The sequence below is a fragment of the Octopus sinensis genome, linkage group LG10, assembly GCF_006345805.1.
Source record: "Octopus sinensis linkage group LG10, ASM634580v1, whole genome shotgun sequence".
Taxonomy (NCBI): Eukaryota; Metazoa; Mollusca; class Cephalopoda; order Octopoda; family Octopodidae; genus Octopus; species Octopus sinensis.
Genome location: NC_043006.1, coordinates 26,935,339 through 26,951,693, shown reverse-complemented (window position 1 = coordinate 26,951,693; position 16,355 = coordinate 26,935,339). Strand labels below are relative to the sequence as shown.

The following is a 16,355-nucleotide window of genomic DNA, read 5'->3' as shown; positions in this document are numbered from 1 at the left end:
AACATTCTTCTCTGGCCAATGTTATCAGGCTTCATCAGTAGAAGAATATTGTCTACTTTTGCTAGCCAGCTGTGTAGCAACAAGCTTGCTGTGCAGAATGTTTATTAGAAAAATTGAAGTGATGCTGTAAAATGAGATTAACTGATAATTAAATTTTAAAAAGCCACTCACTGCTTATTTAGTTACAAATTTCTTTTCAGTGTTTTCAAATACTGATCTTATTTGCTCAAAGAATAATGTTAATAAACCCACCCCATTACCTCTTTCTATCTCCTACTATTTCCACCTTTCTGTACCCTGGCACTTTGCATCACTTTTGCACCCCACTCCATTTCATGTCCTCTTTGCTGCCATCTATTACCTTCCTGATCAACACTTACTTCCTCCAACATTCCTTCCACCTAATATTCACAATTGACCATGCCTCCATCATGTTCATCACTCACTGCAGTTACCCTCTATCCCCGTCATTATCCATCTGCCACTCACTTCTTACATTCCTACAAACTTACTTACCTGCCCATATCTCTTTTATTCACCTTCCTGTAATCTGAAGTTATGCCCTGAAGCATCTTCATTACCATTCTCTTTCTTGACCAACAAGGGTAACTATGTAGCTCCCCTATAGAAAGACACCTGTTTCTGATTCCTATCTTAATTTAACTTCTCATCACCTAATATAAAGCTACTTCCTCAGTCCTACTATCCAACTCAGTTGAGGGGTCTTAATTACTTAGTGACTTCACTAGTGCCAGCGTCATGTAAAAAGCATCCAGTACACTATAGGGGTTGGCATTAGAGAGGGTACCCAGCCATAAAAGTAGTAAAAATGATACATTTGTCAGACGATAGGCTTCTTTCAGTTTCCATTCTACCATATCCTCTCACAAAGCTTTGGTTGGTCTGGGGTTATAGTAGAAGGCACTTGTCCAAGGTGTCAAACATTGGGATTGAACCCAAGACCACATGGTTGGGAAGCAAGTTTCTTAACCATATAACCCTGCCTGTTCCTGTACTATGCCTACACACCTAAATTTAGCCCAGTAGACCATGTTATTGATTTAATCTTACATATAATAAAGCGCAATGTGTGTTTCATTGGCCATGCTAGGGAAACAACTGTAAATGGAGTGGCAGTGAATGACAGAGACACTAAAAGGCAGGCAAACAGCATTCAATGGTTTTGCTCTGAAAAAGCTGATATTTTAATCAAAATAAAACTGCAGAGTTTTATTGTAAATTGTATTTAGTTTATCAGTTTAGTTTATCACACACACACACGCACACACAAAATAGATGTATATGAAATTGAATATTAAACACTTTTGTTTTCAAAATATTATCATTCACTTGAAGCACAATCATCAAACTTTGTGCTTCACCGAGGTGATGACAACTGACTAAGACCTTTGGAGATATGCTGTGCTTGAGAAGACTCGGCAAGCCTAGTGAGACCGTAACCGTGGCCTATGCCAGTGCAGTATGACCAGCCCATCAAAGAGTACCCTTCAATCATTGGGGAATAAACTGCACTTGCAAAGACCTGTTGAGGCAAGTGAAGTCGTCATTCTGTTCGATGACAGTACCACCTGATTGGCACCTGTGCTGGTGGCATGTAAAAAGCACCATTCGAGTGTGGTTGATGCTGGTGTCGCCTGACTGGTCCCGTGCCAATGGCATGTAAAAAGCACCATTCGAGTGTGGCTGTTGCCAGTGCCACCTGACTGGCTTCCTTTCCGGTGGCACATAAGAAGCACCATTCAAGCATGGCTGATGTCAGTACTGCCTGACAGGCCCTTGTGCCAGTGGCATGTGAAAAGCACCCACTGCACTCTCAGAGTGGTTGGCATTAGAAAGGGCATCCAGCTGTAGAAACATTGCCAGATCGGATTGGAGCCTGGTGCGACCTCTTGGCTTGCCAGCCGTCACTCAAACCATCCAACCCATGCCAGCATGGAAAGTGGTCTTTAAACGATGATGATGATGATATCATATATATCTATATCAGTGTATATATATATATATATATTATATATATAATATATATATATATATAAATGTTATGTGAATGATCATATGTAGATATATATTTGTATATATACTTACATTTTTTTATATACTTACATTTCTTTTTCTTTTGTTTTGGTTCATTTTTCCATGCTTGCCCTTTATGATACAAGTCCTTATTTCCTTTTTTAATTATAGGATAATGTATTTTACTGACTTCAATCTAAAACATGCATGTGTGCACACATTCACACATGCATATATATATTTGTATATGTATGCAGATACATAGGTGTATATAAATATGTATGCATATGTATGATTGTGTATGTATATATATACATACACACACATATGTACATATATATGCATGTATATATATATATATACATACACACACACATATGTACATATATATGCATGTGTATATATATATATATATATATATATACATATCAGGGGCATCAAGCTGTTGGATCAGGTAATGAAGGTTACGGAGAGGGTTATAGCCCAGTTAATTAGAGAGAGAGAGTTTGCTTAGATGATATGCAGTTTGGGTTCGTGCCAGGGAAAAGTACTACTGATGCTATATTCCTGGTAAGACAGCTGCAGGAGAAATACCTAGCCAAAGGTAAGCCCTTGTACCTGGCTTTTGTTGACTTGGAGAAAGCCTTTGACAGGGTCCCCCAATCCCTTATCTGGTGGTCAATGAGGAAACTAGGGATAGATGAATGGTTAGTGAGAGCTGTGCGAGCCATGTACAGAGACGCAGCTAGTAAGGTGAGGGTTGGCAACGAGTACAGTGAAGAATTCCGGGTAGAGGTTGGGGTCCACCAAGGTTCAGTCCTCAGCCCCCTCCTATTTATCATAGTCCTCCAGACAATAACGGAAGAATTTAAGACAGGATGCCCCTGGGAGCTCCTCTATGCTGATGACCTTGCTCTAATTGCTGAGTCACTATCAGAACTGGAGAAGTTTCAGGTGTGGAAACAAGGATTAGAATCAAAGGGCCTTAGAGTCAACCTAGCCAAAACCAAAGTCCTAATAAGTAGGAAGGTGGACCAACCACAAACGACTTCAGGTAGATGGCCCTGCTCGATCTGTAAAAAAGGTGTACGTAGAAACTCTATAAGGTGCACCAAGTGTAAGCTATGGACACATAAGAGGTGCAGCAATGTCAAAGGTAGGCTAACTGGGAAGATAGTTTTCGTATGTGGCAGATGCTCAGGAGAAATAAACACTGGAAATGTGCAGAGACCAACTTCTACCACGTTCCAGGGAGACAAACTAGAAGTAGTTGATAGCTTCCGCTACCTAGGAGACCAAGTTAGTAGCGGGGGTGGGTGTGCTGAAAGTGTAACTGCTAGAGTAAGAATAGCCTGGGCAAAGTTTAGAGAGCTCTTACCCCTGCTGGTGACAAAAGGCCTCTCGCTCAGAGTAAAAGGCAGACTTTATGATGCATGTGTACGTACAGCCATGCTACATGGTAGTGAAACATGGGCCGTGACTGCTGAGGATATGCGTAAGCTCGCAAGAAATGAAGCCAGTATGCTCCGATGGATGTGTAATATCAGTGTTCATAATCGTCAGTGTAAGTACCTTAAGAGAAAAGTTGAACCTAAGAAGCGTCAGTTGTGGTGTGCAAGAGAGACGGCTGCGCTGGTATGGTCATATGACGAGAATGGCTGAAGATAGTTGTGTGCAAAAGTGCTACACCCTAGCAGTTGAGGGAACCTGTGGAAGAGGTAGACCCAGGAAAACCTGGGACGAAGTGGTGAAGCACGACCTACGAAGTTTAGGTCTCACCAAGGAAATGACTAGAGACCGAGACCTATGGAAGTATGCTGTGTGTGAGAAGACCCGGCAAGACTAGTCAGGCCATAACCCGTGGCCCCTACCTGGGACGTAGTCAGTCCACCTGTGCATACCTTCCTTCTTGTGATACTTGTGAAGACCTGTTGAGGCAGGTGAAAATCAAACAAAATCAAAATAGATGAACATCAATGGAATTTGTATCCTTGTGGTACCAGTGCCGGTGGCACACAAGAAAACCATCCGAACGTGGCCGTAGCCAGTACCGCACCGACTGGCCTCCATGCTGTGGGCACGTAACAATCACCATCCAATCGTGGCCGATCGCCAGCCTAATCTGGCTCCTGTGTCGGTGGCACATAAAAAACACCATCCGAGCGTGGTCGTCTGCTAGCCTTGTCTGGCACCTGTGTCGGTGGCACATAAAAACACCATCCGAGCGTGGCCGTTCGCCAGGCTCGTCTGGCACCTGTGTCGGTGGCACATAAAAACACCATCCGAGCGTGGTCGTCTGCCAGCCTTGTCTGGCACCTGTGTTGGTGGCACATAAAAACACCATCCGAGCGTGGCCGTTCGCCAGCTTCGTCTGGCACCTGTGTTGGTGGCACATAAAAACACCATCCGAGCGTGGCCGTTCGCCAGCTTCGTCTGGCACCTGTGTCGGTGGCACATAAAAACACCATCCGAGCGTGACCGTTCGCCAGCCTCGTCTGGCACCTGTGTCGGTGGCACATAAAATCACCCACTACACTCTCGGAGTGGTTGGCGTTAGGAAGGGCATCCAGCTGTAGAAACACTGCCAGATCTGACTGGCCTGGTGCAGCCTTCGGGCTCCCCAGACCCCAGTTGAACCGTCCAACCCATGCTAGCATGGAAAGCGGACGTTAAATGATGATGATGACATACACACACATATGTACATATATATGCATGTGTATATATATATATATATATATATATATATATATATATATATATTATATATATATATATATATACATACACACACATACATATGTACATATATATGCATGTATATATATATATATATATATATATGCATGTGTATATATATATATATATATATATATATACATACACACACATACATATGTACATATATATGCATGTATATATATATATATATATATATGCATGTGTATATATATATATATATATATATATATATATACATACACACACATACATATGTACATATATATGCATGTATATATATATATATACATACACACACACATATCATCATTGTTTAACGTCCGTTTTCCGCGCTAGCACGGGTTGGACGGTTTGACCGGGGTCTGGGAAGCCAGGAGGCTGCACCGGGCTCCAGTCTGATCTGGCAGAGTTTCTACAGCTGGATGCCCTTCCTAACGCCAACCACTCCGCAAGTGTAGTGGGTGCTTTTTACGTGCCACCTGCACAGGTGCCAGGGTGGGTCTGGCATCGGTCACGATCGGTTCGAGCTTTTAACGTGCCAGCGGCACGGAAGCCAGCCAAGGCAGCGCTGGCATCGGCCACGTTCAGATGGTGCTTTTGGGGGTGCAGGTAATATAGGGAAGCACCAGTGGGGAGGGTTGGAGTAAGGAGGAACGATGACAGCTAGGGTTGATGCAGGTTCGTAGGAAATAAAACGTAGGACATCACGAGTGGGGGAGGGGACTGGAAGGAGATAGCCGGTTGAGGCAGTGACAGATTCAATAACAGGAGGAAACGTAGGATAGGTGGGGCAGTTGATGAGCTGCAGCGCTAGCTGCTTGTCTTGGTGGTGGTGGAGGGGTAATACACAGTGAAAGCATGTGAGGAGGAGTGGTAGGAGGGAGAGACACACACATAATGGTGGTGGGGGAGGGCATATCCGGTGTAGATGGTGTGAACAGTGAGAACAGTGTTCACCGGTATTGGTGGTGGGGGTGGGAAAGGGTGGGCGCACCGCGAATGGTGAAGATCGAATTAAAGGATTGAAGGTACTTTAGAGAAACGGGCGGGAAATGGCGATGTTTTTTGGGGTAGCATAGAGAAAGAAAAAGGAAAGCAAAGCTTGTTGGTGGTATAAGTTCAAAACATTTAAACGGTAGGCAAATGTATGTATGTATGAAAAAGAAGGGAGAAATCTTAGCTTGCTATAGACATCGCTGTGAATCGGAGAAGAAATGATAGGAGTGGGGAGAGACGGTGCATATAAATAGATTGACCGGAAGTCTGAGTTTGGGGAAGAAGGAAGTTTGGTTGGGGCTAATAATGGTAATTTTGGGTTTGAAGGCACCGCGAATGGTGAAGATCGAATTAAAGGATTGAAGGTACTTTAAGAGAAACGGGTGGAAAATGGCGATGTTTTTTTGGGTAGCATAGAGAAAGAAAAAGGTACATATATATGCATGTATATATATATATATATATATACACACATATGTACATATATATGCATATATATATATATATATATATATATATATATATATATACACACAGTCCTCTCCTATTTATCATAGTCCTCCAGGCAATAACGGAGGAATTCAAGACAGGATGCCCCTAGGAGCTCCTCTATGCTGATGACCTTGCTCTAATTGCTGAGTCACTATCAGAACTGGAGAAGTTTCAGGTGTGGAAACAAGGTGTAACGAAGGATCTGTTATCGATTCACTGAAAAGGTGTCGATATCCGATCTAGTCACATATAATCTTATAAGACAATACAGACGAAGTCAGGTTGAAGGTAAAAAGACAGCAGTTCGTTTATTTATTGTGATGTCGTACGTGTCTGATGGGAGAAAGACAGCCTCTGATATACAGCTACGTGTTAGTTTGTTGATGGTCGATGGAGGCTATCAGTGAGGTTGTCAGAGCCGTTGAATGTACGTCCTATCGCGGCAAGCTGTGGAGCCGGAGAGAAAGATTTGAGCTTGGTGGGCTTGAGGGAACGTTTCCCGCACATGCGCATGAGGGAAGACTTCCGGTGGCCACCCGGAAGTAGTCCCATTCTGCGCATGCGCGCTGAACCCTACACAGTAGCATCACTATAAGGCTCCCCTCCGAGTGCGAAGTACGACAACAAGAAAATTTGTGGTGGTGCTGCAGAAAACAGAAGGCTTGCCGATCCCCCAGAAGACTTGGTACATAATATCATACAAGAAGAAAAATTTTTGAAAGAAAGTTAAATGTAGATTGTCTTTGAAAGTTTCTTGGGCCAATGCACTGTTCTGCCCGATTTTGTAACATACGGTGTGCTCGGGGCACCCGTTGACGGCGAGGGTGGTGTTGTAGGAGCCGGTGAAGGCAAAGGCGTCTGTGCAGGTGAAGGCGTCTGTGCAGGTGAAGGCGTCTGTGCAGGTGAAGGTGTCTGTGCAGGTGAAGGCGTTTGTGCAGGTGAAGGCGTTTGTGCAGGTGAATGTGTTGTTAAAGGTGCATAGGTGGGTGTGTCAAGGTTGTCATCAAAAGATGAAGACGTCTCAAAATGTGCTTGCTTTAAACGGTCCACGGAAACGGTCTCTGAACGACCATTTATCTCAATCGTGAAAACCTTTGGTGTGCGAGAAAGCACACGGAAAGGTCCTTTGTAGGGAGAAACAAGTGGGCCCTTCACAGAGTCGTCCCGAACAAAAACATGCGACCAGGTGTTCATATCTGGTGGAAGATGGGACAGTGGAGATTGCTTTCTGGGAACCATGGGTGGAAGGTTCGAAAAATATGCACGTAGTCTGGTGACATAGGTCGCCGGATCATGGGGCTGGGAAGTGTCTGGCACCAACATCGTACCAGGCAATGCCAGTGTGGTACCATACAGCAGCTCTGCAGCAGAAAACCCCAGGTCTGCCTCGACAGCAGTCCGACAGCCGAGAAGCACAATGGGCAGAAATTCAATCCAGGACTGTGGGTCTGAAGAGGCACGACGAGCGGCCTTGAGCTGTCTATGGAACCGCTCAACTAATCCATTAGACGCTGTATGGTAGCTTGTAGTGTGGATGTGGTGCACACCTAAAATTCGCGACAATTCGCGAAATAGCGAGGCTTCAAACTGACGTCCACGATCAGTTGTTAATCGGGACGGGACTCCGAAGAGGGAAATCCAGTTTGAAACGAAAGCTCGCGCAACAGTCTCATCAGAAATGTCTGCTATCGGAATGGCTTCTGGCCAGCGGGAGAAGCGATCGACACAAGTTAACAGATAAGAGAACCCGCGACTCACAGGCCATGGTCCAACCAGATTGATGTGGACATGGCGAAAACGGGCCTCCATGGGGGGAAATTGACCAAGCGGGGCACGAACGTGCCGTTGAATCTTGGATCGTTGACACTTGGAGCAGGTGCATGTCCAAGAAGTAATAGTGCGACGCATATTCGGCCAGAAAAACCGAGCAGTGATTAGTTTAAGGGTGGCAGCGATGCCAGGATGTGATAAGGAGTGCAGTGCTTCAAACACTGAGCGTTGATGGTTCTCAGGCACCAGTGGCCTGGGAGAACCAGTGGAAGTATCACAAAGAATGGTGCCTTCGGCTGACGGAAGCGGAAGGTAGGAAAACTGGCAACAGGAGAACTTGGGAGAAGTCAAGTCTGACGACGCCAAAGGTGGCTGCTCCTGCAAGATGGCAGCTAAGTCGATAGCAGCCGGAGACGAGAGGGCGCAAACTGGAAGGCGAGAGAGAGCGTCAGCAGGAACGTTCTCTTTTCCAGGTATGTGTCGAATGTTGCTAGTGAATTGAGAGATAGAATCCAGGTGCCGAAAGGCACGGGGTGAGAGTTTGTCCGTTTTTGAAAACAGGGCAAACGTAAGGGGCTTGTGATCCGTATAGATCACAAAATCTCGCCCTACAAGTTGATGCTGGAAATGACGAATTGATAGATAGATCGCTAGGAGCTCACGATCAAAGGTGCTGTATCGTCGTTCAGCTGGTTGCAGTTGACGGGAAAAGAAAGCTAGAGGTCGAATATGATCATCCACTGTGTTGTAACACAGCGCCAATCGCAGTGTCCGATGCGTCCACAGTCAAAGAGAGAGAAGCACCAGGAACTGGATGTGCAAGCAAAGAAACAGAAGCCAGCTCCTTCTTAATGGACTCAAAGGCTGTCACTGCCTCAACAGAGAGGGTGACTTGACTGTCCTTTCTAGGAGAGTCCTTTAACAGCCTGGTGAGAGGTAGCAGCTTATCTGCACAACCGGGAATGAAACGTCGGTAGAAATTGATCATCCCTAGATAATGCCTGAGCTGGCGCAGGGAAGTGGGGGGTGCGATGCGTTGAATGGCATCGACTTTTGACGAGAGAGGGCTGATTCCAGTCAAATCAATATGATGGCCTAGAAAATCTAGGGAAGAGCGTCCGAAAACACACTTGTCGGGATTTATGCGTATGCTATAAGCGCGAAGACGCTGAAAAAGCTGAGAAAGGTGCTGGAGATGATTTTTACGTGTGTCGCTCGCAATGAGTATATCATCGACATAGGCAAACACAAAATCAAGACCACGGACAACCTCATCAATGAAACGCTGGAAAGTGCTAGTAGCATTCCGCAAACCGAAACTCATGTACAAAAACTCAAAACACCCAAAGGGGGTAGTGATCGCAGTTTTCGGAACGTCGGCTGGGTTGACCGGTATTTGATGGTACGCGCGTATAAGGTCGACCTTCGAAAAAATGGTACAACCATGGAGATTTGCCGTAAAGTCCCGGAGATTTCTAATCGGGTATCTGTCGGCTATAGTTACGGCATTGAGGCGTCGATAGTCTCCAACCGGGTGAAAATCAGACTCGCCCTTTCGCGCCAAATGAAGGGGAGATGCCCATGGGCTGGTGGAGGGGCGTATAAGGCCAAGTTGAAGCATGTGCTCAAACTCGGCCCTGGCCGCTTTTAGTCGGTCTGGCGCAAGGCGCCGTGGTCGTGAAAATACAGGTAGCCCATTGGTGGTGATGAAATGGAGGGTCGAGTGGGTAGGCTTTTCCGGTTTAAAGGCAATGTCCACTAGCTCCGGAAATGAAACCAAAAGAGAGCGAAAAGGGTCTCCAGAGGTGGCAACAAAGAATGTCGGGCTAAGGACCGCAGTGGTGGAACTCTCAGTTGGTGTAGAGAGCGACGTCGTGCTATCAAGAAGCCTCCGACGCCTGACATCCACCAATAGATTAAACCTATCCAGGAAATCAGCGCCGAGAATAGGATGCGGGATGTCAGCTATGACGAAAACCCATTGAAAGTCTCGACGAAGGTTGAGGTCGAGGCGCAGCGAAATCTGACTGTAAGTGGTTATGGGAGACGAGTCAATAGCATGCAAGACAATCGAAGAGCGCTTGGGCTTGTCTGCAGCCAGACAAAGGGGCCAGATGCTGCAACAGGAGCCGGTGTCCACCATGAAGAATTTCTTCGACACCAGATCTTTTACAAAGAATGCACGATGTTTGGGAAACGAGATGGAAGAAGGTGACGTGCTCACCTCCTCCGGATTTAGTTTTCTGAGGGCTTGAAAGTGCACGGCTGGGTACACCGATCTGCCTTTTCAGCATACTTCGAATGGTACCAGCACCAGCTGGAACGAGAAACATAGTCACTCCGACTACGGGAAATAGAGCGACTACGACTGCGAGATAGGCGCCCGATCGCACGGCATAGATCATCGATTCTCCGCGTAAGCGCATAGATGTTCTCGGCTAGTTTATCGTTCGTCGGAGGGGGCCCTGTACATGCGTACAGGCCCCGCGAGGGAGATGGGCGCGAAAACTCCAACACCTTGTCGGCCATCGTGGCGATCTGGTCCACAGACACAGAATCCAGTGCTGTGAACAAAAAAATCCAGTTTTTTCTGCCAAGTCTGAACACGATCAACTGTGCACAGTCATCATCCTTCAACGATTTGTTTCCGGTCCCCTCAAACAGTTATAAAAGGAGCCTCTCTTATTTACAGCAATAATGACGACACTAACATACACCACGGACACCTTCATATCATCGATGCCTTTTCTCTGCCGTCGTCATCACCATCGTTGTCTTTCGACTTCACGTCGTCGTTATCTTCGTCGCCAGCAACACTAAGCAACAATGTGTCTCAAGTCCGTCACTGTCGCCTTCAACACCGTCGACCTCAACAATATGTAAATAGCAACTCGCGGAAGTTTAGCTTTCACGCTGTTAGTGTATACACACCAGGATTAACAGCACAGTCTACCTGCGAGATCTTCTGTACCAATTTAACCTGTCACAGCATTGAAGCCACAACCGCTACACGACATGTGTTCAATCGGCATCTGCATTTGTGATCTCAGCATTCTGTTACAGAACGAACTGCTATTATGTATCAGGCTATTACGGACTGGTAAATTAACTCCATCTTGTCTGAAATACCCTGAGAGACTTTTTTTTCCTATGCGGTGTATTTTTATTTTGCTCGCATTGGATTTTTTTGTTGTTAAGTGATCTCTGGTTTAAGACCAGAATCACGTCGGGGTCACCTTGTTTGTACTTCTGTCGCACACACGTACACACATAGTTAATACACACACATCTATCTCTCTCACATTCATACGTCACACATGCCTTTCTCGCTTGTTTTTCCATGCTCAATTTGCCTTTGTAGACACAACTCATCTCTGTAAGACCCTAGGTCGATCACGTATACATAGAGAAAGTTGTTTGTCCATTATAACGCGCCAGCATGTCACACTTTTGTTCCTGCACGACCGAGGCATATAATCGCTCAAGCACTGGCTGGCAGCCTCAGCCTTACTACATTAACCACTGGCATATTCATTGCTGTGTTTCAGTCTAGCAAGCCCTATTGCATTCATGCACCTCTGTTCTGCACGTGTACTGCCTTGTTCTGCAACACGTCTGCGTCAGCTCAATTATTTTCCCGACTCAAAGAACGTCGGATGTTCACATGCACTGCGCCCATGTTTAGGCGTAATTTTTTCCCTGTTAGACCCCTGTTGGTCACGTAATTAACAGAGAAAATTATCTGTCTCGCGCATCACACCAGCATGCTTGCACTGTCACCTTGCTAACCTTACACTTTCAGCTGAAGCACTGTCTGCCTTTTGTGTTACTAGCGATCTATCTGTCAATTCCATTTCCTCTCCTGCAGCAATTGACTTAACTGCTATTTCGCAGGATCAACCACCTTTAGAGGAGTTGGATTTAACTTCGCCTAGGTTTATTAACTGTAAGTTTGCCTAGCTTCTGCTCCTTTCAGCGGAAGGCTCTATACTTTGTGACGTATCCACCGGTTCTCCTAGACCGTTAGTACCTGAGAAACATCAACGTTCTGTGTTTGATGCTCTTCATTCACTGTCACATCCAGGTATCTCTGCCACAGTTCTTTTGGCCCAATATGCGACGATCGATTACCTCTTGGGCATGCTCTTGTTTGAAGTGCCAGAGTGCTAAGGTCCATGGACACGTTCGTGCTCCACTTGGACAGTTTTCTTCTCCTGAAGCCCGTTTTCGCCATGTCCACCTTGATTTGGTTGGACCATGGTCTGTGAGTAATGGGTTCTCATATATATTTAACTTTATCGATCATTTCTCACGTTGGCCGGAAGCTATTCTTATTCACACATGCACCTTTGATTTTGCTCATTTTGAGTATTTTTTCTCTTTTTTCCTTTTGGTAAATTTTCTTGTGTATATTGTAAATTCTGCCATTTTGTTATATTGTGTGCTATTTTGGTTATCTGGTATCCACCTTGAGTTTTTATTAGTCACTACAAGGAATATTGTTCATGCTTAGGCACTGGGGGGGGAGCTTTGTAGTGATCCTATACAACGGTGTGCGCGCGCACCGCCCTTTTCTGTTTCGCGCGTGCGGAGTTGGTGCTTTCACCAAGGCAGAGGGGAAGAGCCCTCTCGCGCATGCGCAAAGACCGGAAGAGGGAATTTGCTGACGTGGCGTTTGGCTTGTTAGGCGAAGGGAGCGTGAACCTTAAAAGGGTCCAGAGAGATATAGCAGCAGTAGGCAGTGACTTGAGACACGGCGACTGAAGGTTGCAGACGTAGTCTTTTCGCTCTCTCCGGACGCCATTTTGACTAGTTCTGTTTTTTAGCGGCTGAACATTGTAAAATCTTACAAGCGATAAAGTTCAGCTCTGACACATCCATACCAAGGGATACCAGATACACCACTTATTTCGTTCTGTGGATAAGAGAATAAAGTATATATATTTTTTACGTTTGTGTCTTGTGTTTTCTGACTGGTAGAATCTGGATATTAAAAGCAACGGAAAGTGATTGCACCAACTGCACCCAAAAAGTGCAATAAGCTATTCGTTCCCGTTACATATATATATATATATATATATATATATATATATATATAATATGTGTGTGTGTCTGTGTCCTCATAACTTAGATGTTCAGCAGAAGAGACTGATGGAATAAGCACCAGGCTTACAGGGAATATTAAGTCCAGGGGTCGATTTCTTCAACTAAAGAGTAGTGCTCCAGCATGGCCACCATCAAATGACAAACAAGTAAAGGAACAAAAGAATATCACAGGAACGTTCCATACCACTAAACCACAAAGGTTCTTTGAATATGTACAATGTATTTTAAGGTTAAACAGTAATTCTGTTTATGTTTGCATAACTGAAATATTTTGGTTGGATTATATAGTTATCGGTTTTACACTTCTTTCTATATTCTGTAACCGTCACAATATAGAAACATTTCTCATGGCACCAGCACACAATTTACACATGCTTACATTTTTTATGTTTTCCATGAATTTTTCATGGGTCCAGCTAGTAATAAATTATTATTTTTCATAATTTTGTTTTCTATGATAAAGGTAAAACCTAATTCTTTTCTTTTCCTATTCATTTTTTAGTTGAATTGGAATCTGAAAAATTGTGTAAAAATGCTGACGAAAATCATTTAAACGTCCCCATTGAAAAACCTAAAATTGCTACTAAAAGTCGCCCTGATGTAGAAAGACGTTCCAGTATTCAATTTAGACGGGAATCTCTGGATGAAATCGATTTTGGTTCAAATCTCCCAACTACCCGAAAAAGGCGCCGCTCTTCATTACACTTGTCTGCTACAGGTCTTGACAAAAAGCGTCACCAACAATTGGATATTTTAGAACCGTCAGTTATTAAAGATTCTTGTGCAGAAGAAGTTAATTTGGAAAATGCAGCTGACAGGGATAAAGTAGTTAAAAATAACTCTAACCATATTCCTTGTACTGATGCATCAATGCCAAATGGTAAAGCTGCAGAAACAGCCTTAATAGTTAATGATGCTGATAATGGTTTAAATAATGCCATACCCAACGTTACAATAACTGGTGAAGTTGACATGGAATTGACTGAAATAATAAACAACACTGACGTAATGCATGAGTCATCACAAAATCTACCAACTGGTAATGATGTTCATCCATCTGATATAAATCTGGAGAAACAAAAAGATACGACTGTTGCTAAAGAAACTTTTGTTAAACCAACAGTAGCACCTAATAAAGTAAAAGCAAAAGGCAACAAAAAATCGTCAAAGAGCTCAAAGGATAAAAAGGAAGATGAAAGAGGTGTGTATTTCTTTTTTTCTAATTTGTTTCACTGCCTTTCTATAATGAAATGAAAGGATGCAAAATATAAAAATGCTGCTTAGGTGAAAACATTCACTGACATGGTAATTCGTAATTTCTGCTACAAAACAAAATGCAGGTCTACAGTCACAAATTTACAGAATCTATTTGAGGAAATGCTTATATGAATTTGATGTAATTAAATATTATGCTTCAAAGTAATGAAATTGAAAACTGAGTACTTCAAGGTAACTTAGTTTGTTTGTATTTTCTCCTATTGTTTCTCTATTAAAATAAACAAACTGGTCCATTTTCAATTTGAATTAAGAAACTTTCTTTTTTTTTTCTTTTTAGATAAATGCAAAGAAACTGATGATAATGAAAATAAAACTGTTATTGAGTTAAGGTTACCAAAACCTGGGAAGATTGTTTTTTCCGCGACAAGGAAAAAATTTTCTGGTCTTCGACCATCTGCACCCAATGTCAGATCAAAAAAGAAAATTAACGAAGAGAAAAAAGACAGGGAAGAACCAAAATCTTTGTTTGATTTCCATGACAAAACTCCTCAATTGTTAAATAAGAAAGACGTAAAAGATGAAGGCATTTATAATGTTTCTTTGAATGATTCTACATTTGGTAAATGCCAAAGTCTTGGTCAATATCGTGAGCGAGTTGCCATGGCAAAAGAGAAGAAAAAAGAAGAGATTACTGATGTCAAAGATAATTCAGACAAAATTATTAATGATAACCAAACTGTATCCAGAATTTCTAATGAGTGCAATGAAGAAAAGATAAAACTTTCACAGTCTAAGAAATCATTAACTAAAGATCAGCCTGTTGCTAGAAAAAAGTCACGTTCAAGGAAAAAAATAGATGATGATGATGATGAAGACTATGAAAGCAAACATATATCTACATGTGAAACTAATGTTCCTGTGAGAACTCTTACCCGCAGAACACGGTCAAAAGTTGTTAGTTATGCAGAAGTTGATGAAAGTTTTGATACAAGTGTTATAAAACCACAAGCTACACCAGAAATTAATAAAAATTGTCAAAAGACTACTACGAGATTAGAATTGGTTGGTTCTGATAAGACTGATGGAGGCATGAAACAATCTGAAAATTCTAAAATAACCAATAAAAATAGTTTAAAGCAAGATTCCGAGATGGTGATTTCAAGTCCTTCTCAAAGTCCCAAGGGGAAAACTTCTGAACTTTCTAACTCCAACAGCAAATCAACAATGAATGAATTGCACAAAGACAGAGCACAAAAGCATTCTAAACCAAATGAAAATTTAGAAAAAGGAACTGTATCCTCATTAAAACAATCAAGTAACGTCAGTGACATTCTTGAGCGCTATAGAAAAGCTTTACAAGATGATGACGTTTCCACTAATGTACCCTTAAGGATGAGAGGCAGATCAAGCAGTCATATACGGAGAGAATCTTTGACCAACTCAACTGCAGAAAATGCTAGAATTAGTTCATCCAAACATAGATCACGATCAGCTTCTTCTGTTAAAGCAGGTAGTACCAATTCAGGAACAGACTGCTGTAATTCAGATGAAAAAATGCTTTCTGAATTATCATCAACTAAAATCACAAAAGAGAAAAGACAATCCAGATTAAGTAAAGGAAAACTTAGCAAATTAGAACAGGAAATTAGTACAAAAAATGTCAGATCCCGATCTAGAAAATCACATAGAAATGTTCCAGAGAAGACGGACAAAGAAAATTTCAGCGAAAAGACACCTGATTTGATTAATGCTGATGACATTTTAAAAATGAAAAAAGATGTTCACTCTAAAGTGAAAGGAAAGGTAAATCATCTCTAAAATTTTTTTTCAGATGCTTTTCATAATTACTTTTTACTAATGGATTATAAGATTGAAATAAGAGGGATTCACTTATTTATTTTTTTTTTTAATCATGAGTAAATATTACTGAAAAAGCTTCAGATTTTTGGTCACTTGAAGAGTTATAATGATATACTGTTTGCTGTTCATAATCAAAT

General features: G+C 42.8%; 1 protein-coding gene across 5 annotated transcripts in view; it reads left to right on the top strand.

Annotated features, from left to right (window-relative positions):
* LOC115216772 overlaps positions 1–16,355 on the top strand; it is a 55,249-nt gene that overhangs the window by 24,280 nt on the left and 14,614 nt on the right. For 2 of the 5 annotated variants that reach the window (XM_029786340.2, XM_036506415.1), the window contains exons 7-8: positions 13,643–14,341; positions 14,696–16,161. In XM_029786340.2, the coding sequence (XP_029642200.1) occupies positions 13,643–14,341; positions 14,696–16,161 (2,165 nt within the window). Of the gene's footprint in view, positions 1–13,642; positions 14,342–14,695; positions 16,162–16,355 lie in introns of those variants that run through there. The other 3 variants (XM_036506416.1, XM_036506417.1, XM_036506418.1) reach the window with 3 other exon arrangements.